The sequence below is a fragment of the Hyla sarda genome, chromosome 4 (genome assembly GCF_029499605.1).
Source record: "Hyla sarda isolate aHylSar1 chromosome 4, aHylSar1.hap1, whole genome shotgun sequence".
NCBI classification, from domain to species: Eukaryota; Metazoa; Chordata; class Amphibia; order Anura; family Hylidae; genus Hyla; species Hyla sarda.
Genome location: NC_079192.1, coordinates 411,305,154 through 411,329,051, shown reverse-complemented (window position 1 = coordinate 411,329,051; position 23,898 = coordinate 411,305,154). Strand labels below are relative to the sequence as shown.

General features: G+C 38.9%; 1 protein-coding gene across 7 annotated transcripts in view; it reads right to left on the bottom strand.

Moving 5' to 3' along the window:
- Nucleotides 1–23,898, bottom strand: part of AGBL3 (AGBL carboxypeptidase 3) — a 136,488-nt gene that overhangs the window by 31,794 nt on the left and 80,796 nt on the right. For 6 of the 7 annotated variants that reach the window (XM_056517701.1, XM_056517705.1, XM_056517700.1 and 3 more), the window contains 7 exons: nt 19,705–19,831; nt 16,598–16,698; nt 13,072–13,175; nt 12,911–12,977; nt 12,753–12,836; nt 6,283–6,351; nt 5,534–5,623 (listed from right to left, as the gene is read on the bottom strand). In XM_056517701.1, the coding sequence (XP_056373676.1) occupies nt 5,534–5,623; nt 6,283–6,351; nt 12,753–12,836; nt 12,911–12,977; nt 13,072–13,175; nt 16,598–16,698; nt 19,705–19,831 (642 nt within the window). The remainder of the gene's footprint in view (nt 1–5,533; nt 5,624–6,282; nt 6,352–12,752; nt 12,837–12,910; nt 12,978–13,071; nt 13,176–16,597; nt 16,699–19,704; nt 19,832–23,898) is intronic. The other variant, XM_056517703.1, reaches the window with a different exon arrangement.

The window sequence follows — 23,898 nt, the reverse complement described above, 5'->3', positions numbered from 1 at the left end:
TGGTCTTAAAGGGGCCGTGTCATAAGAAGTTTACAGCTGCCCCCCATAGATGTCCTTACGCATTAAAGGGGTACTATCCAAAGGATAGGGGATAAGATGTCTAGGAGCGGAGTACCCCTTTAAAGAGGTAGCTGCAGACACAAAAAGGTGCGTATATGGAACAAGTAATATCATAAAAGTAACAAACTTTATTGATACATAAATGCAAAAATGACATCCATCTAAAATCATTTAAAATACATATGGATAAAAAAACGGAGATACAACTCCAGGATACAGAGACAAAGAAAGGGGGATCTGGAAAAAACTCCAAATGCTTCAGCAGTGCAATAAGGTATAAGGATTATGTAAACTAAACCACCTGAGACGGCCCAAAGTACCATATATAAAGTAAATTAGGGTAACTAAAAAAAGACACCCAAATGAATGCATAGGAAAATATGTATACAAGAATATACATAAAGGTAGCGCAAAGAGAAGAATAAAATAGCGGAAGAAAGGAGTTAGGTATTGGCAAGATGTGCAACAAACATCATTATTAAGTGGACAAAGGAGACCCAGACCCCCATCACCTGACGTTTCACCACTTAAGGCTTCTTCCAGGGAGTACGCCCCGGAAGAAGCCTTGAGTGGTGAAACGTCGGGTGACATAATTACCAAGTAGACAAACGAGACCCAGACCACCGTCGTTTCACCACTCAAGGCTTCTTCCGTGACATACTTACCAAGTAGACAAAGAAGACCCAGACCCCTATCACCCAGAAGAAGCCTTGAGTGGTGAAACGTCGGTGACATAATTACCAAGTAGACAAAGGAGACCCAGACCCCCGTAAACCGACGTTTAACCACTCAAGGCTTCTTCCATGACATAATTACCAAGTAGACAAAGGAGACCCAGACCGCCATCACCCAGAAGAAGCCTTGAGTGGTGAAACGTCGGGTGACATAATTAACAAGTAGAAAAAGGAGACCCGAACCCCCATCACCCGACGTTTCACCACTCAATGCTTCTTGCGGGGTGTACGCCCCAGAAGAAGCCTTGAGTGATGAAACGTCGGGTGACATAATTACCAAATAGACAAACGAGACCCAGACCGCCGTCGTTTCACCACTCAAGGCTTCTTCCGTGACATACTTACCAAGTAGACAAAGAAGACCCAGACCCCTATCACCCAGAAGAAGCCTTGAGTGGTGAAACATCGGGTGACATAATTACCAAGTAGACAAAGGAGACCCAGACCCCCGTAACCCGACGTTTAACCACTCAAGGCTTCTTCCGTGACATAATTACCAAGTAGACAAAGGAGACCCAGACCGCCATCACCCAGAAGAAGCCTTGAGTGGTGAAACGTCGGGTGACATAATTACCAAGTAGACAAAGGAGACCCAGACCGCCATCACCCAGAAGAAGCCTTGAGTGGCGAAACGTTGGGTGACATGATTACCAAGTAGACAAAAAAGACCCAGACTCCCGTCACCCGACGTTTCACCACTCAAGGCTTCTTCCGGGGCGTACGCCCCGGAAGAAGCCTTGAGTGGTGAAACGTCGGGTGACGGGGTTCTGGGTCTGCTTTGTCCACTTGATAATTATATCTGTTGCACATCTTGCCAATACCTAACTCTTTGCTTCCGCAATTTTATTCTTCTCTTTGCGCTAACTTTATGTATATTCTTGTAGGCATATTTTCCTATGCATTCATTTGGGTGTCTTTTTTAGTTACCCTAATTTACTTTATATATGGTGCTGTGGGCCGTCTCAGGTGGTTTAGTTTACATAATCCTTATACCTTATTGCACTGCTGAAGCATTTAGGATTTTTTTTCCAGATCCCCCTTTCTTTGTCTCTGTATCCTGGAGTTGTATCTCCGTTTTTTATCCATATGTATTTTAAATGATTTTAGATGTATATGATTTTTGCATTTATGTATCAATAAAGTTTTTTACTCTTTTATGATATTACTTGTTCCATATACGCGCCTTTTTATGTGTGCAGCTATGACTTTAGCGTAGGATCCTTTATTTGCTCCCAGGGGACTTTTTGTGCATTACATTAAAGGGGTACTCTGCAAAGGATAGGGGATAATCACAGCGGTCCCGCCTCTGGGGACCCGGCAGCGGCAACATCCATGGAGCTTCCATGTTTGTGACATCACGCCACGCCCCCTCCATTCAGGTCTATGGGAGGGGGCATGTCAGCTAGTACCCAGCCGTCACGCCTCCTCCCATAGACGTGAATGGAGGGGGCGGCTGTAGTCCCCAGTCATCCAGCATGGAACGGAGTTCGCTCCGTGCCCGGATGACTGGGGTGCCACATTGGAGATTGCGGGGTCCCTATCCTTTGGACAGGGGATAAAATTACATGAATGGAGGGGGTGTGGCGTGACGCCATGACCACTGCTGCAGGAATCCGGCGTTGGTTTAGAACACCGGGTGCTACGGGAGATAGCGGGAGTCCTGCTGCTTTGGATAGGGGATAAGATGTCTGGCAGCGGAGTACCCCTTTAACATGAAGAGCGACTTTCCTACAGTCACCACATTACACGCTCCGTGATCACCGCACACGAATCCTAATATTTGAAACACGACCTGAGAGGCAGAAATGAGAATATTCTCCGGAGACCGAACGCGAAGAATCCGCAACGTGATTATAAACCTCAATATTCTCCTTCATAAGGAGAAGGACGAGGATCGGGGCCCTCTGAGAAGATGCAAAGAGGCTCTCAATGACCTGAGGGAAACTACTGACGTTATGGGGGAACTCCAGCCAGGTCATCACGTGTACAGGACTTTGGCGCCTTATATTTGGGGATACAGTTCCTGGCAGCGACCTCTAGTGGCCCAATGACTGCGACTATTATATGGGGACACTGGCTGGTACTAGTCTTGGGGCCCTGTGGTTGGAATGATTATGTGGGCACTTGGGGCTATTTTTGGGGCATTTTGGTAGAGGTGATATTTGAGAGGCACTGAGACTGTCTCTATTCTGAGGGGCACTGTAGCTGGCACTATTCTAGAGGACCTGTCTTTGGCACTATTAGATGGGCAGTGTGACTGGGACTATTTTAGGGGCACTTTGAATTAACTTATTTTTAGGGCAACTGTGGGCGGCATTATGGCAATAACTATTTTAAAGGCTCTGTGCCTGGCATTATTCTAGGTCCCTGTAACCAGCCATACTGCAGGACACTGTGGTTGGCACTATTATAGGGGCACTGGGTAATGGACATTTCAAGGGGTTATTCAGTACACCTATATTCTAGGTGCACTGTGGGTGGCTCTAGTCTGGAGACATAACTGGCGCTCTGTGGCTGGCATTATTTTTGGGTACTGTCACTTGCTCTAGTCTAGACGCACTATGACGGGCACTATAATAGGGGCACTGTGGCTGGCACTATTATAGGAGCACTGTGGCTGGCTCTATTTTAGGGGTACTATGACTGGCATTATTTTTGGGTACTGTCACTTGCTCTAGTCTAGACGCACTATGACGGGCACTATAATAGGGGCACTGTGGCTGGCACTATTATAGGAGCACTGTGGCTGGCACTATTATAGGAGCACTGTGGCTGGCACTATTTTAGGTGTACTATGACTGGCATTATTTTTGGGCACTGTGACTGGCTCTATTCTAGAGGAGCTTTGACTGGCACTATTATAAGGACACTGTGGCTGGCTCTATTTTAGGGGTACTATGACTGGCACTATTATAGGGGCACTGTGGCAGGCTCTATTCTAAAGGAACTGACTGGCACTTTTATAGGTGCCCTCTGGCTGGCACTATTTTTGGGTATTGTGACTGGCACTATTCTAGAGGTACTGTGACTGGCTCTACTATAGGGACACTGTAACTGGCACTACACTAGAGGCACTATGACTGGCACTATTATAGGGGCACTATGGCTTGCACTACTTTTGGGCACTGTAACTGGCACTACACTAGAGGCATTATGACTGGCACTATTATGGGGCACTGTAGCAGGCTCTATTCTAGAGGTACTATGACTGGCACTATTATGGGGCACTGTGGCTGGCACTATTATAGGGGCACTATAGCAGGCTCTATTCTAGAGGTACTATGACTGGCACTATTATGGGGCACTGTAACTGGTACCAATTTTGGGCACTGTAACTGGCACTACACTAGAGGCACTATGACTGGCACTATTATGGGGCACTGTGGCTGGCACTATTATAGGGGCACTGTAGCAGGCTCTATTCTAGAGGTACTATGACTGGCCCTTTTATAGGGGCACTGTGGCTGGCTTTATTCTAGAGGTACCATGACTGGCACTATTATAGGGGCACTGTGGATGGCACTATTATAGGGGCACTGTGACTGGCTTTATTCTAGAGGTACCATGACTGGCACTATTATAGGGCACTGTAACTGGCACTACTTTTGGGCACTGTAACTGGCACTACACTAGAGGCACTATGACTGGCACTATTATGGGGCACTGTGGCTGGCACTATTCTAGATGCACTATGATTGGCACTAATATAGGGACGCCCTCCCTACATAAAATCGGTAGACAGGTCACTACTAAGCTCCACCCACAAACTGAAAAAGTGATGCATCTTAGGAGTTGAATGGAATAAAAGATATGTCTGTCATGGCTGGAGTTGCCCTTTAAGCCTCTTATATCCTTGTGGTATTTGTTTCAAATATTAGATAAAGAAAATGATTTTCACACCAGGAACATACACAGGCTTCTTATGAGTTTTCTCTTCCGCTGTTTAAAGGGGTATTCCGAGACAGAGACATAAAGGCCACGCCCCCTCATGATGTCACACCACGCCCCCTCCATTCATGTCTATGGGAGGGGCGTGGCGTGATGTCAAGAGGGGGCGTGGCCGTAATGTCACACTGGCAGCTGCACCGAGATCGCGGGGGTCCCAGCAGCTGGACCCTTACGATCAGACATCTTATCCCCTATCCCTTGGATAGGGGATAAGATGTCTATGGCCGGAATACGCCTTTAAAGGGGTACTCCACTGGAAAACATTTTCTTTTAAATCAACTGGTGCCAGAAAGTCAAAACAGATTTGTAAATGACTTCTATAAAAAAAACTTAATCCTCCCAGTACTTCTCAGCTGCTGTTATGATCCACAGGAAGTTCTTTTCTTTTTGAATTTCCTTTCTGCCTGACCACAGTGCTCTCTGCTGACACCTCTGTCCATGTCAGGAACTGTCCAGAGCAGGATAGGTTTGCTATGGGGATTTGCTCCTGCTCCGGACAGTTCCTGACATGGACAGAGGTGTCAGCAGAGAGCACTGTGATCAGACAGAAAGGAAATTCTGGATCATAACAGCAGCTGATAAGTACTGGAAGGATTAAGATTTTTTAATAGAAGTAATTTACAAATCTGTTTAACTTTCTGGCACCAGTTGATTTAAAAGAAAATGTTTTTAAGTGGAGTGCCCCTTTAAGGTATCTCATGGCCCGGAGGACTGCTGCTGGAGTATACAGCCCAGAGCTAGAAAACCCATTGAAAGTTCCTGGATGTAAATGTGCTGCAAAGAACATTTACTTTCTGGCGATCATGGCTGGTCCACCCCAAGCAAGCGTTTTTCTCGGCGCCAGATTCGATGACCGATTTGTAAGGTTTCACTGTCTCTGCCTTAAGAAAAAAAGAAAAAATAAGCGCAGACACATACCACACAGACTTAAAGGGGTACTCCGTTTTTTTTTTTTTTTTATCAACTGGTGCCAGAAAGTTAAACAAATGTGCAAATTACTTCCATTTAAAAATCTTAATCCTTCCAGTACTTATCAGCTGCTGTATGCTCCATAGGAAGTTGTGTAGTTCTTTTCAGTCTCTCTGCTGACACCTCTGTCCGTGTCAGGAACTGTCCAGAGTAGGAGAAAAACTCCATGGGAAACCTCTCCCGCTCTGGACAGTTCCTGAGACAGACAGAGGTGTCAGTAGAGAGCAATGTGGTCAGACTGGAAAGAACTACTCAACTTCCGGTGGAACATAAAGCAGCTGATAAGTACTGGAAGGATTAAGATTTTTAAGTAGAACTAATTTACATATCAGTTGATTAAAAAAATAAATATATATATATATATGTTTTCCACTGGTGTACCTCTTTAAACCGGTCACTTAAAGGGGAAAAAGTACCCAGTATTGAGGAGTCTGGGAAAGCTGGGTGACAACCAATATGGACGCCATTAGATCTTACACACGGTTTCCTACATAATGTTACAGAGTCTTTCGTAGATAGCGCCTGCCGCCATATTGTACGATTCTAATATGGAGGCACATGTGCAACTTACAGTCTCGGCGCTCACCCGCCGCTCCACGATCACCGCCCTGGGCTTCTCTCTTTGGTTTTCATCTTCTTCCTGAGCAAAAGAAAATGTCGCACATCACACCCTATACAGCTGTCGCACATTACACCTTCCAGCTGTTGCGAAACTACAGCTCCCAGCATGCCCGGACAGCCAGCGGCTGTCCGGGCATGCTGGGAGTTGTAGTTTAGCAACAGCTGGAGGCACCCTGGTTGGGAAACACTGATCTACAGGGTTAATAGAAAACAGTCCTGAGCTCCGTGACTGGATCCAGATGGGAATGTGTGAAAAAAAAAAAAAATACTAAAATAAAATACAAATTGCGCGTAATGGTTGAGGAACGTCTCCTCTATTCAAATGCCAAACAAAGGTGAGACAATTATAGTGAGTAATGGCGGCAATCACCCGCGCTTATCTCCAGGTTGTGGATTCGCTTTGACCTTTTCATGATAAGTTGTTGATGCGTCTCTGGTGGATACAGGTGGCGAGAGGCGATAGTGAGAGGAGCGCAACGGGAAACAGAAACTGCGATGTGCAAGGGGATCCGGTGTATGGAGGGGTAATATACAGGGTGTAATATACAGGGTGTAATATACAGGGTGTAATATACAGGGTGTAATATACAGGGTGTAATATACAGGGTGTAATATAGAGGGTGTAATATAGAGGGTGTAATATAGAGGGTGTAATATAGAGGGTGTAATATATAAGGTGTAATATATAGGGTGTAATATACAAGGTGTAATATACAAGGTGTAATATACAGGGTGTAATATACAGGGTGTAATATATAGGGTGTAATATACAGGGTGTAATATAGAGGGTGTAATTTAGAGGGTGTAATATATAAGGTTTAATATACAGGGTGTAATATACAGGGAGTAATATACAGGGTGTAATATATAGGGTGTAATATACAGGGTATAATATACATGGTGTAATATAGAGGGTGTAATATAGAGGGTGTAATATAGAGGGTGTAATATACAGGGTGTAATATACAGGGTGTAATATACAGGGTGTAATATACAGGGAGTAATATACAGGGTGTAATATAGAGGGTGTAATATATAAGGTGTAATATACAGGGTGTAATATACAGGGTGTAATATAGAGGGTGTAATATATAGGGTGTAATATACAAGGTGTAATATACAGGGTGTAATATACAGGGTGTAATATACAGGGTGTAATATACAGGGTGTAATATACAGGGTGTAATATACAGGGTGTAATATAGAGGGTGTAATTTAGAGGGTGTAATATATAAGGTTTAATATACAGGGTGTAATATACAGGGAGTAATATACAGGGTGTAATATATAGGGTGTAATATACAGGGTATAATATACATGGTGTAATATAGAGGGTGTAATATAGAGGGTGTAATATATAAGATGTAATATACAGGGTGTAATATACAGGGTGTAATATACAGGGAGTAATATACAGGGTGTAATATATAAGATGTAATATACAGGGTGTAATATACAGGGAGTAATATACAGGGAGTAATATACAGGGTGTAATATATAGGGTGTAATATACAGGCTTTAATATACATGTTGTAATATATAAGATGTAATATACAGGGTGTAATATACAAGGTGTAATATACAGAGTGTAATATATAGGGTGTAATATATAAGGTGTAATATACAGGGTGTAATATATAAGGTGTAATATAGAGGGTGTAATATAGAGGGTGTAATATACAGGGTGTAATATATAAGGTGTAATATACAGGGTGTAATATACAGGGTGAAATATACAGGGTGTACAGGGTGTAATATACAGGGTGTAATATATAGGGTGTAATATACAGGGTGTAATATAGAGGGTGTAATATAGAGGGTGTAATATACAGGGTGTAATATAGAGGGTGTAATATACAGGGTGTAATATACAGGGTGTAATATACAGGGTGTAATATACAGGGTGTGATATAGAGGGTGTAATATACAGGGTGTAATATACAGGGTGTAATATATAAGGTGTAATATAGAGGGTGTAATATACAGGGTGTAATATACAGGCTGTAAGGATATAGACACTCCTGCTTACAGGGTGTAATATACAGGGTGTAATATACAGGGTGTAATATATAGGGTGTAATATACAGGGTGTAAGGATATAGAGACTCTTGTGTATAGCGTGTAATATACAGGGTGTAATATATAGGGTGTAATACAGAGGGTGTAATATACAGGGTGTAAGGATATAGAGACTCCTGTGTACAGGGTGTAATATACAGGGTGTAATATATAGGATGTAATATACAGGGTGTAATATACAGGGTGTAAGGATACAGAGACTCCTGTGTACAGGGTGTAATATACAGGGAGTAATATAGAGGGTGTAATATACAGGTTGTAAGGATATAGAGACTCCTGTGTACAGGGTGTAATATACAGGGTGTAAAGATACAGAGACTCCTGTGTATAGGGTGTAATATAAAGGGTGTAATATAGAGGGTGTAATATACAGGGTGTAAGGATACAGAGACTCCTGTGTACAGGGTGTAATATACAGGATGTAATATAGAGGGTGTAATATACAGGGTGTAAAATACAGGGTGTAAGGATATAGAGACTCCTCTTTACAGGGTGTAATATACAGGGTGTAATATTGAGGGTGTAATATACAGAGTGTAAGGATACAGAGACTCCTGTGTACAGGGTGTAATATACAGGATGTAATATAGAGGGTGTAATATACAGGGTGTAAAATACAGGGTGTAAGGATATAGAGACTCCTCTTTACAGGGTGTAATATTGAGGGTGTAATATAGAGGGTGTAATATAGAGGGTGTAATATATAGGGTGTAATATTGAGGGTGTAATATACAGGGTGTAATATATAGGGTGTAATATACAGGATGTAATATACGGGGTGTAAGGATACAGAGACTCCCGTGTACAGGGTGTAATATACAGGGTTTAATATATAGGATATAATATATAGGGTGTAATATATAGGATGTAATATACAGGATGTAATATATAGGATGTAATATACAGGGTGTAATATATAGGGTGTAATATATAGGGTGTAATATACAGGGTGTAATATATATAGGGTGTAATATATACAGGGTGTAATATATAAGATGTAATATACAGGATGTAATATACAGGGTGTAAGGATACAGAGACTCCCGTGTACAGGGTGTAATATACAGGGTGTAATATATAGGATGTAATATACAGGGTGTAATATAAAGGGTGTAATATATAGGATGTAATATACAGGGTGTAAGGATACAGAGACTCCCGTGTATAGGGTGTAATATACAGGGTGTAATATAGAGGGTGTAATATACAGGGTGTAATATAGAGGGTGTAAGGATATAAAGACTCCTGTGTATAGGGTGTAATATACAGGGTGTAATATAGAGGGTGTAATATACAGGGTGTAAGGATATAGAGACTCCTGTGTACAGGGTGTAATAAACAGGGTGTAATATACAGGATGTAATATATAGGATGTAATATACAGGGTGTAATATATAGGATGTAACATACAGGGTGTAATATATAGGATGTAATATATAGGATGTAATATACAGGGTGTAATATACAGGGGGTAATATATAGGATGTAATATACAGGGTGTAATATATAGGATGTAATATACAGGGTGTAATATATAGGATGTAATATACAGGGTGTAATATATAGGATGTAATATAGAGGGTGTAATATACAGGGTGTAAAGATACAGAGACTCCTGTGTACAGGGTGTAATATAGAGGGTGTAATGATATAAAGACTCTTGTGTACAGGGTGTAATATACAGGGTGTAATATAGAGGGTGTAATATATAGGGTGTAATATACAGGGTGTAATATACAGGGTGTAATATATAGGGTGTAATATACAGGGTGTAATATACAGGGTGTAATATACAGGGTGTAATATACAGGGTGTAATATATAGGGTGTAATATATAAGGTGTAATATACAGGGTGTAATACATAGGGTGTAATATATAAGGTGTAATATATAAGGTGTAATAAATAAGGTGTAATATACAGGGTATAATATATAGGGTGTAATATACAGGGTGTAATATATAAGGTGTAATATATAGGGTGTAATATATAAGGTGTAATAAATAAGGTGTAATATACAGGGTATAATATATAGGGTGTAATATACAGGGTGTAATATATAAGGTGTACTATACAGGGTGTAATATACAGGGTGTAATATATAGGGTGTAATATACAGGGTGTAATATACAGGGTGTAATATACAGGGTGTAATATACAGGGTGTAATATATAGGGTGTACTATATAAGGTGTAATATACAGGGTGTAATATATAGGGTGTAATATACAGGGTGTAATATACAGGGTGTAATATATAAGGTGTAATATACAGGGTATAATATATCAGGTGTAATATATAGGGTGTAATATACAGGGTGTAATATATAGGGTGTAATATATAATGTGTAATATACAGGGTGTAATATACAGGGTGTAATATATAAGGTGTAATATACAGGGTGTAATATATAAGGTGTAATAAACAGGGTGTAATATATAGGGTGTAATATACAGGGTGTAATATATAGGGTGTAATATACAGGGTGTAATATACAGGGTGTAATATATAGGGTGTAATATATAGGGTGTAATATATAGGGTGTAATATACAGGGTGTAATATACAGGGTGTAATATATAAGGTGTAATATACAGGGTGTAATACATAGGGTGTAATATATAAGGTGTAATATATAAGGTGTAATATATAGGGTGTAATATATAAGGTGTAATATATAAGGTGTAATATACAGGGTGTAATATATAAGGTGTAATATATAGGGTGTAATATATAAGGTGTAATAAATAAGGTGTAATATACAGGGTATAATATATAGGGTGTAATATACAGGGTGTAATATATAAGGTGTACTATACAGGGTGTAATATACAGGGTGTAATATATAGGGTGTAATATACAGGGTGTAATATATAATGTGTAATATACAGGGTGTAATATATAGGGTGTAATATACAGGGTGTAATATATAAGGTGTAATATACAGGGTGTAATATACAGGGTGTAATATATAGGGTGTAATATATAGGGTGTACTATATAAGGTGTACTATACAGGGTGTAATATATAGGGTGTAATATACAGGGTGTAATATACAGGGTGTAATATATAAGGTGTAATATACAGGGTATAATATATCAGGTGTAATATATAGGGTGTAATATACAGGGTGTAATATATAGGGTGTAATATATAATGTGTAATATACAGGGTGTAATATACAGGGTGTAATATATAAGGTGTAATATACAGGGTGTAATATATAAGGTGTAATAAACAGGGTGTAATATATAGGGTGTAATATACAGGGTGTAATATACAATGTGTAATATACAATGTGTAATATACAGGGTGTAATATACAGGGTGTAATATATAAGGTGTAATATACAGAGTGTAATATATAATGTGTAATATACAGGGTTAATATACAGGGTGTAATATATAAGGTGTAATATACAGAGTGTAATATATAATGTGTAATATACAGGGTGTAATATACAGGGTGTAATATACAGGGTGTAATATATAAGGTGTAATATATAAGGTGTAATATACAGGGTGTAATATACAGGGTGTAATATACAGGGTGTAATATACAGGGTGTAATATATAATGTGTAATATACAGGGTGTAATATACAGGGTGTAATATACAGGGTGTAATATATAAGGTGTAATATAAAGGGTGTAATATATAATGTGTAATATACAGGGTGTAATATACAGGGTGTAATATATAAGGTGTAATATAAAGGGTGTAATATATAATGTGTAATATACAGGGTGTAATATATAAGGTGTAATATATAATGTGTAATATATAAGGTGTAATATACAGGGTGTAATATATAATGTGTAATATACAGAGTGTAATATATAATGTGTAATATACAGGGTGGAATATACAGAGTGTAATATACAGGGTGTAATATATAATGTGTAATATACAGGGTGTAATATACAGAGTGTAATATATAGGGTGTAATATACAGAGTGTAATATATAGGGTGTAATATATAATGTGTAATATACAGAGTGTAATATATAGGGTGTAATATATAATGTGTAATATACAGAGTGTAATATACAGGGTGTAATATATAATGTGTAATATACAGGGTGTAACATACAGGGTGTAATATATAATGTGTAATATACAGGGTGTAATATACAGAGTGTAATATACAGGGTGTAATATATAATGTGTAATATACAGGGTGTAATATACAGGGTGTAATATACAGGGTGTAATATACAGGGTGTAATATACAGGGTATAGTATTGTGTACTATATGGGGTGCACAGGTTAGGATAAGCAGTGGCAGAGATGTCTGGCAGCCGCTGATCTCTGAGCCCTGTATATATGACTGCTCTCCTCTCACCTGCAGATCGTGGATCCTTTCTGATGTTTTCCTCTGGGAATTTCGTTCCCTCTTTGACTTGAGTATTTTCCTGCGCGGCTTCACCTGTACAGTATATAGCGGTCTCATTATTCACCATGTGATGTATATGTAAATATAGACCAGTGTGACGTCCGTACCTTACAGGCCAACTCCATCAGATGGGCCGGAGGACCATTCGAGTCAGAGCTGTCCGATCCTCTGGTGCTGAAATCAGAGCAGTCATATACTGTATACTACCGCTCTATACTACATCTCACCGTACACTTCATGTAGATCCAGAGCTGCTCCCAACACTTACCTGGAATCAAGATCCGATAAGACGTCTCCAAGAAGAGATTCAGAGTCCAAACCGAGGCGGTGATTAAAGTTCATCTCCTCCAGATCACTCAGGAAAGAGGAAAACTACAAACAGGTCAGCAATTCAGATAGTAGTATAGTAGTTATATTCTTGTATATAGGGGCAGTATTATAGTAGTTATATTCTTGTATATAGGAGCAGTATTATAGTAGTTATATTCTTGTATATAGGGGCAGTATTATAGTAGTTATATTCTTGTATATAGGAGCAGTATTATAGTAGTTATATTCTTGTATATAGGAGCATTATTATAGTAGTTATATTCTTATATATAGGAACAGTATTATAGTAGTTATATTCTTGTATATAGGAGCAGTATTATAGTAGTTATATTCTTGTATATAGGAGCAGTATTATAGTAGTTATATTCTTGTATATAGGAGCATTATTATAGTAGTTATATTCTTATATATAGGAACAGTATTATAGTAGTTATATTCTTGTATATAGGAGCAGTATTATAGTAGTTATATTCTTGTATATAGGAGCAGTATTATAGTAGATATATTCTTGTATATAGGAGTAGTATTATAGTAGTTATATTCTTGTATATAGGAGCAGTATTATAGTGGTTATATTCTTGTATAAAGGAGCAGTATTATAGTAGTTATATTCTTGTATATAGAAGCAGTATTATAGTAGTTATATTCTTGTATTTAAGAGCAGTATTATAGTAGTTATATTCTTGTATATAGGAGCAGTATTATAGTAGTTATATTCTTGTATATAGGAGCAGTATTATAGTAGATATATTCTTGTATATAGGAGTAGTATTATAGTAGTTATATTCTTGTATATAGGAGCAGTATTATAGTAGTTATATTCTTGTATATAGGAGCAGTATTATAGTGGTTATATTCTTGTATATAGGAGCAGTATTATAGTAGTTATATTCATGTATATAGGGGCAGTATTATAGTAGTTATATTCATGTATATAGGGGCAGTGCTATCGTAGTTATATTCTTGTATATAGGAGGCAGTATTATAGTAGTTATATTCATGTATATAGGGGCAGTATTATAGTAGTTATATTCATGTATATAGGGGCAGTATTATAGTAGTTATATTCATGTATATAGGGGCAGTGCTATAGTAGTTATATTCTTGTATATAGGAGCAATATTATAGTAGTTATATTCTTGTATATAGGAGCAGTATTATAGTAGTCATATTCTTGTATATAGGAGGAAGTATTATAGTAGTTATATTCTTGTATATAGGAGCAGTATTATAGTAGTTATATACTTGTATATAGGAGCAGTATTATAGTAGTTATATTCTTGTATATAGGAGGCAGTATTATAGTATTTATATTCTTGTATATAGGGGCAGTATTATAGTAGTTATATTCTTGTATATAGCAGCAGTATTATAGTAGTTATATTCTTGTATATAGGAGCAGTATTATAGTAGTTATATTCTTGTATATAGGGGGCAGTATTATAGTAGTTATATTCTTGTATATAGGAGGCAGTATTATAGTAGTTATATTATTGTATATAGGAGCAGTATTATAGTAGTTATATTCTTGTACATAGGAGGCAGTATTATAGTAGTTATATTCTTGTATATAGGAGGCAGTATTATAGTAGTTATATTCTTGTACATAGGAGGCAGTATTATAGTAGTTATATTCTTGTATATAGTAGCAGTATTATAGTAGTTATATTCTTGTATATAGGAGCAGTACTGTAGTAGTTATATTCTTGTATGTAGGAGGCAGTATTATAGTAGTTATATTCTTGTATATAGGAGCAGTATTATAGTAGTTATATTCTTGTATATAGGAGTAGTATTATAGTAGTTATATTCTTGTATATAGGAGGCAGTATTATAGTAGTTATATTCTTGTATATAGGAGCAGTATTATAGTAGTTATATTCTTGTATATAGGAGTAGTATTATAGTAGTTATATTCTTGTATATAGGAGTTGTATTATAGTAGTTATATTCTTGTATATAGGAGCAGTATTATAGTAGTTATATTCTTGTATATAGGGTCAGTATTATAGTAGTTATATTCTTGTATATAAGAGCAGTATTATAGTAGTTATATTCTTGTATATAGGAGCAGTATTATAGTAGTTATATTCTTGTATATAGGAGTAGTATTATAGTAGTTATATTCTTGTATATAGGAGGCAGTATTATAGTAGTTATATTCTTGTATATATGAGGCAGTATTATAGTAGTTATATTCTTGTATATAGGAGGCAGTATTATAGTAGTTATATTCTTGTATATAGGAGGCAGTATTATAGTAGTTATATTCTTGTATATAGGGGGCAGTATTATAGTAGTTATATTCTTGTATATAGGAGAGGTATTATAGTAGTTATATTCTTGTATATAGGAGGCAGTATTATAGTAGTTATATTCTTGTATATAGGAGCAGTATTATAGTAGTTATATTCTTGTATATAGGGTCAGTATTATAGTAGTTATATTCTTGTATATAAGAGCAGTATTATAGTAGTTATATTCTTGTATATAGGAGCAGTATTATAGTAGTTATATTCTTGTATATAGGAGTAGTATTATAGTAGTTATATTCTTGTATATAGGAGGCAGTATTATAGTAGTTATATTCTTGTATATATGAGGCAGTATTATAGTAGTTATATTCTTGTATATAGGAGGCAGTATTATAGTAGTTATATTCTTGTATATAGGAGCAGTATTATAGTAGTTATATTCTTGTATATAGGAGGCAGTATTATAGTAGTTATATTCTTGTATATAGGGGGCAGTATTATAGTAGTTATATTCTTGTATATAGGAGAGGTATTATAGTAGTTATATTCTTGTATAGAGGAGCAGTATTATAGTAGTTAGATTTTTGTATATAGGAGGCAGTATTATAGTAGTTATATTCTTGTATAGAGGAGCAGTATTATAGTAGTTAGATTTTTGTATATAGGAGGCAGTATTATAGTAGTTATATTCTTGTATATAGGAGCAGTATTATAGTAGTTATATTCTTGTATATAGGAGCAGTATTATAATAGTTATATTCTTGTATATAGGAGCAGTATTATAGTAGTTTTATCCTTGTATATAGGAGGCAGTATTATAGTAGTTATATTCATGTACATGGGTTGTCACCACTATTTTATAAAATGATCTTTACCCTCTGAATGTTTACCGCATGAGTGAATTAAGTTGTTTGCCGCACATTAAGGTTGTGATTCCTGATCCTGTAATCTCGTACATGACGTCTCTCCTCCGAACCTGCGACAAACTATTTCCCCAGTGGCGGAGCAGTAACCGTAATGAGATCAGGGTCACCTCGGGAAAGTGACTATTGTGACCTGCAAATGTCGCTCTTTTTCCAGGTTGCGAATGTTTCTCAGAGACTCGCGTTGCGATGTCACCAAAGTCATGTCTAAGAAATGAACGCGACTCCTCACCTCCCGAATAGCGGGGGACCGACTTGTATTTCCCACAGGAGCGGCGTTGCTTACCTTAGTTTTTTCCGGGTCGCAATAATCTAAAAGCGCATCACAGAAGTGGTAACCCAGCGACTCCAGATCCTTCGTGCTGAAATGAGTTCCACAGCGATTACCTGTAATTTACCGAGAGGAACATGGATGATGTCAGTTCGCTCTATACCAGTGTTTCCCTCCAGCTGTTGCAAAATTACAACTCCCAGCATGCCCGGACAACCGAAGGCTGAATGATGCATGGCGGTATTATTTGAGGTCTGTATTAGTAGGGGCCTTAATGGCGGTATTATTTTGGATATTCAGTGTTTCCCAACCAGTGTGCCTCCAGCTGTTGCAAAACTACAACTGCAAGCAAGCCTGGACAGCAAAAGGCTGAATGAGGCATGGCGGTATTATTTGAGGTCTGCACGGTAATTAGTAGAGGCCTTAATGGCGGTATTATTTTGGATATTCTGTGTTTCCCAACCAGTGTGCTTTCAGCTGTTGCAAAACTACAACTCCCAGCATGTTGGGAGTTGTAGTTTTGCAACAGGTGGAAGCACATTGGTTGGGAAAGATTGCACTATATACTATACTATAGTATATTTTCAACAATATATAAGTAGTATCATTTGGCCTCTGTTTGGTAGTGGTCTTTAAAGTCTATATTATTTGGCCATTATATGTCAGTAACATTTTAGCTCCATATGGAACTAATATTTGGCTCCTTATGCTGGTATTGTTAGGCTTTTGTTTGGTAGTCGGTAATGAGCTCTATACAACAGTACTAAATAAACAGATTGTTTGGCGACAGTATTTGGACACTGTATGGTGACATATTTTGAGCACTGTATGGCAGTCTTATTAGGCCCCTATTTGATAATATTATTTGACAGTATTTGGGTACTGTATGGAGAGATGCTGTAATTTGAGCACTATGGCGGTAATATTTGAGCGTTATATGATAATTTTATTTGAGTTCTGTATGGCAGTATTATTTGAGCCTTATATAATGATTTTTTTGAGCGCTGTAGGGTGGTATTATTTGAGCCTTATATGATTATTTTATTTGAGCTCTATATGGTGGTATTATTTGAGCCTTATAGGATAATTTTATTTGAGCTCTGTATGGTGGTATTAGTTAAGCCTTATATGATAATTGTATTTATGCTCTGTATGGTGGTATTATTTAAGCCTTATATGATTATTTTATTCATGCTCTGTATGGTGGTATTATTTGAGCCTTATATAATCATTTTATTTTAGCTCTATATGGTGGTATTATTTGAGCCTTATATGATTATTTTATTTGAGCTCTGCATGGTGGTATTATTTAAGCCTTATATGATTATTTTATTTATGCTCTGTATGGTGGTATTATTTAAGCCTTATATGATTATTTTATTTATGCTCTGTATGGTGGTATTATTTGAGCCTTATATAATCATTTTATTTTAGCTCTGTATGGTGGTATTATTTGAGCATTATATGATTATTTTATTTATGCTCTATATGGTGGTATTATTTGAGCATTATATGATTATTTTATTTTAGCTCTATATGGTGGTATTATTTGAGCATTATATGATTATTTTATTTGAGCTCTGTATGGTGGTATTATTTGAGCATTATATGATTATTTTATTTATGCTCTATATGGTGGTATTATTTTAGCATTATATGATTATTTTATTTATGCTCTGTATGGTGGTATTATTTGAGCCTTATATAATCATTTTATTTTAGCTCTGTATGGTGGTATTATTTGAGCATTATATGATTATTTTATTTATGCTCTATATGGTGGTATTATTTTAGCATTATATGATTATTTTATTTGAGCTCTGTATGGTGGTATTATTTAAGCCTTATATATTATTTTGTTTATGCTCTGTATGGTGGTATTATTTGAGCTTATATGATTATTTTATTTATGCTCTATATGGTGGTATTATTTGAGCTTATATGATTATTTTATTTATGCTCTATATGGTGGTATTATTTGAGCCTTGTATGATAATTTTATTTGAGCTCTGTATGGTGGTATTATTTAAGCCTTATATGATTATTTTATTTATGCTCTGTATGGTGGTATTATTTGAGCATTATATGATAATTTTATTTATGCTCTATATGGTGGTATTATTTAAGCCTTATATATTATTTTATTTATGCTCTGTATGTTGGTATTATTTAAGCCTTATATATTATTTTATTTATGCTCTGTATGTTGGTATTATTTGAGCTTATATGATTATTTTATTTATGCTCTATATGGTGGTATTATTTGAGCCTTGTATGATAATTTTATTTGAGCTCTATATGGTGGTATTATTTGAGCATTATATGATAATTTTATTTAAGCTCTATATGGTGGTATTATTCGAGCCTTGTATGATAATTTTATTTTAGCTCTATATGGTGGTATTTGAGCCTTATATGATTATTTTATTTATGCTCTGTATGGTGGTATTATTTGAGCCTTATATGATTATTTTATTTGAGCTCTGTATGGTGGTATTATTTAAGGCTTATATGATAATTTTATTTAAGCTCTGTATGGTGGTATTATTTGAGCCTTGTATGATAATTTTATTTGAGCTCTGTATGGTGGTATTATTTGAGCCTTGTATGATAATTTTATTTGAGCTCTGTATGGTGGTATTATTTTAGCATTATATGATTATTTTATTTATGCTCTGCATGGTGGTATTATTTGAGCCTTGTATGATAATTTTATTTGAGCTCTGTATGGAGGTATTATTTAAGCCTTATATGATAATTTTATTTAAGCTCTATATGGTGGTATTATTTGAGCCTTGTATGATAATTTTATTTGAGCTTTGTATGGTGGTATTATTTAAGCCTTATATGACAATTTTATTTAAGCTCTATATGGTGGTATTATTTGAGCCTTGTATGATAATTTTATTTGAGCTCTGTATGGTGGTATTTTGCACTGCTCTATATAGATGGCTATCAGGTGTGAATGACAGTCTGGCTCTTTGGTTCTGTATTGGGAGATCGCAGCACAGAGCTATCAGCACTATCGTATTGATGTACCGTAAGCAGTCATCATTTCCTAGGACCGGTTGATACCAGATGTCATCACAGTGTGCAGTAAGCGATAAGACAAATGAGCTTACCCAGTGACGATCCGCAGAACGTGGCCTCCAGTGTGTAGCTGTTCCGGATGCCCATTTTCCACATGACCACACGACCTGTCCCTTCTTTGCTCTTCTGTACTTTAAACTTGCAGCCTGAAAATGAAAACTGAATGGGACATCGGGTAAGGACAAGTTCTAGGCCAAACCTGGGAAACAATGCAGTATGAAATTTCAGAGTCCAATCTGACTTCTGACATAGAAAATGTTGGGGTAGTATGAAGTGGGCTCCGCAACTGAGATTGCAACAGTTGAGATTGGAGTTTTCTCTGATCCCAGCTTTGGCCATTTAGATGCCGTTGTCAATCTGATCCCGGCTGTCTGGCCATTTAGATGCTGCAGTCAATCTGATCCCAGCTCCTTGACTGTTTAAATGCCCCAGTCAATCTGATCCCAGCTGTTTGACCATTTGGATGCTGCATTCAATCTGATCCCAGCTGTTTGACCATTTGGATGCTGCATTCTATCTGATCCCAGCTGTTTGACCATTTGGATGCTGCATTCTATCTGATCCCAGCTGTTTGACCATTTGGATGCTGCATTCAATCTGATCCCAGCTGTTTGACCATTTGGATGCTGCATTCTATCTGATCCCAGCTGTTTGACCATTTGGATGCTGCATTCAATCTGATCCCAGCTGTTTGACCATTTGGATGCTGCATTCAATCTGATCCCAGCTGTTTGACCATTTGGATGCTGCATTCTATCTGATCCCAGCTGTTTGACCATTTGGATGCTGCATTCAATCTGATCCCAGCTGTTTGACCATTTGGATGCTGCATTCTATCTGATCCCAGCTGTTTGACCATTTGGATGCTGCATTCAATCTGATCCCAGCTGTTTGACCATTTGGATGCTGCATTCAATCTGATCCGCGCTGTTTGACCATTTGGATGCTGCATTCAATCTGATCCCAGCTGTTTGACCATTTGGATGCTGCATTCAATCTGATCCCAGCTGTTTGATCATTTGGATGCTGCATTCAATCTGATCCCAGCTGTTTGACCATTTGGATGCTGCATTCAATCTGATTCCAGCTGTTTGACCATTTGGATGCTGCATTCAATCTGATCCCAGCTGTTTGACCATTTGGATGCTGCATTCAATCTGATCCCAGCTGTTTGACCATTTGGATGCTGCATTCAATCTGATCCCCGCTGTTTGACCATTTGGATGCTGCATTCAATCTGATCCCAGCTGTTTGACCATTTGGATGCTGCATTCAATCTGATCCCAGCTGTTTGACCATTTGGATGCTGCATTCAATCTGATCCGCGCTGTTTGATCATTTGGATGCTGCATTCAATCGGATCTCAGCTGTTTAACCGTTTAAATGCCCCTGTTTAAATGCCCCAGTATAACTTATCCTGGCTGTTTGGCCATTCTGCAGCAACAGCAACATTCTGTCACCTCTGTAACCCGATTGCTGCGCACCATCATGCAATTGTGGGAGGTGCACAGCAGTTTGCCATATTAATAGTGACCCCCCCCGACCTACGATGGCCCCGACATACGATCATTTCTACATACGATGTTGAAGGCAGCATTAACATACGATTCTTTTGTATGTCGGGGCCATCGCATAGACGGCTATCCGGCAGCGCAGACTGCTTCAGCTGCCATCAGATAGCAGTTTACGGTGCCCCGTGTGGTCCTCTGACGATCACTTACCTGTCCTCGGGGCTCCGGCGCATTCTCTACGGGATCCCCTGCATCGTCGGCGCTCTCCATCGTCATCACGTCGCTGCGCACGCTGTCCCGTCATCCAATAGGAGCGGCGTGCGTAGCAACGTGATGGCGGCGACGGAGAGCGAGGATGCCGGGGAAGCAGAGACGTCCGGAGCATCGGGGACACCTCGGGGACGTGGCGACAGCGATGGACGGCGACATCCCGGGCAGCGGTGACGAGCAGTGATGGTCCGGAGCGGCAGGGACAGGTGAGTACAACTTCCTCTAACAGTGGACTTCAACCTGCGGACCTCCAGATATTGCAATACTACAACACCCTGCATGCCCGGACAGCCGTTGGCTGTCCGGGCATGCTGGGTGTTGTAGTTTTGCAACATCTGGAGGTCCGCAGGTTGTAGACCACTGTCCTATACTTTACATTGCACAGATCCCTCAACATACGATGGTTTCAACAAACGATGGTCCGTTTGGAACGGATTACCATCGTATGTTGAGGGACCACTATACTCAGATCACCAGGACTAGAGATGAGCGAACTTACAGTAAATTTGATTCGTCACGAACTTCTCGGCTCGGCAGTTGATGACTTTTCCTACATAAATTAGTTCAGCTTTCAGGTGCTCCGATGGGCTGGAAAAGGTGGATACAGTCCTAGGAGACTCTTTCCTAGGAATGTATCCACCTTTTCCAGCCCACCGGAGCACCTGAAGGCTGAACTAATTTACGTAGGAAAAGTCATCAACTGCCGAGCCGAGAAGTTTGTGACGAATCGAATTTACTGTAAGTTCGCTCATCTCTAACCAGGACGTAATACAATGGCGGTCACACCAGGTGATCATGACCCCTAGTGTTCAAGTTTTATAACGGAAATAGGTTGATATTATATGGTACATTATGCCCCCTCCCATAGACTTGCATTGAGGGGGCGGGTCATGACATCACAAGGGGGTGGGGCCGTGACGTCACAATACCCCGGCCCCTGTGTCGCCCGTCATCAGCCATGGAGCGACCTTTGCTTCGTGCAGCTGATGAACAGGGGGGCTGCAGAAGAGATCGCGGGGGTCCCCAGGGGCGGGACCCCCGTGATCAGACATCTTATCCCCTATCCTTCGAATAGGGGATAAGATGTCTAGGGGCAGAGTACCCCTTTAACCCGTTAATGACGCAGTGATTTTTCGTGCTTTGTACGTTTTCTTTTTTTCCTCCTCGTCTTTTAAAATCCATAACTCAACTTTTTCATCTATTTAATCTATTGTCCTTTTTTATGTCATCACTAATTTTACCACAAAATGTATGGTGAAGCCAAAAAAAAATAATTTGTGGGGCAACATTGGGGCTCCCTTTCTACGCAGTGCAATTTTCGGTAAAAATGACACATTATCTTTATTCTGTAGGTCCATACGATTCCAATGATACTTAATTTATATAGGTTTTGTTTCATTTTGCTAGTGAGAAAAAAAATATATTGGTAGGCTTAAAATTGTCCCCATCAGACCCCAGCTCAGACGGCACAGAGGAAGGTAGGGACCCTCTGGCTGTCAGTTAAGGTGATCGAGACCCTGCGGTGATCCCGATCAACCATAGAAACCAGCCGGCAACATTGAGTTGCCAGTTTTAGATCCCGCGATCAGCTTTGATTGCAGGATCTAAAGGGTTAATAGCCTCCCAGCGATCGTATATATACACTGATTGACAATCAATTTCACATGCTGTTGTGCAAATGGAACAGACAACAGGTCTAAATTATAGGCAATTAGCAAGACACCCCCCAATAAAGGAGTGGTTGTGCAGGTAGTGGCCACAGACCACTTCTCCGTTCCTATGCTTCCTGGCTGATGTTTTGGTCACTTTTGAATACTGGCGGTGCTCTCACTCTAGTGGTAGCATGAGACAGAGTCTACAATCCACACAAGTGGCTCAGGTGGTGCAGCTCATCCGGGATGGCACATCAATCCGAGCTGTGGCAAGAAGGTTTGCTGTGTCTGTCAGCGTAGTGTCCAGAGCATGGAGGCGCTACCAGGAGACAGGCCAGTACATCAGGAGACGTGGAGGAGGCTGTAGGAGGACAACAACCCAGGAGCAGGACCGCTACCTCCGCCTTTGTGCAAGGAGGAGCAGGAGGAGCACTGCCAGAGCCCTGCAATATGACCTCCAGCAGGCCACAAATGTGCATGTGTCCACTCAAACGGTGGTGGTTGTGCTTACAGCCCAACACCGTGCAGGACATTTGGCATTTGCCAGAGAACACCAAGATTGGCAAATTCACCACTGGCGCTGTGTGCTCATGTGGCTGGAGTGTGTCAGCAGTTCCTGCAAGAGGAAGGCATTGATGCTATGGACTGGCCGCCCGTTCCCCAGACCTGAATCCGATTGAGCACATCTGGGACGTCTCGCTCCATCCACCACAGACTGTCCAGGAGTTGGCGGATGCTTTAGTCCAGGTCTGGGAGGACATTCCTCAGGAGACCATCCCCCACCTCATCAGGA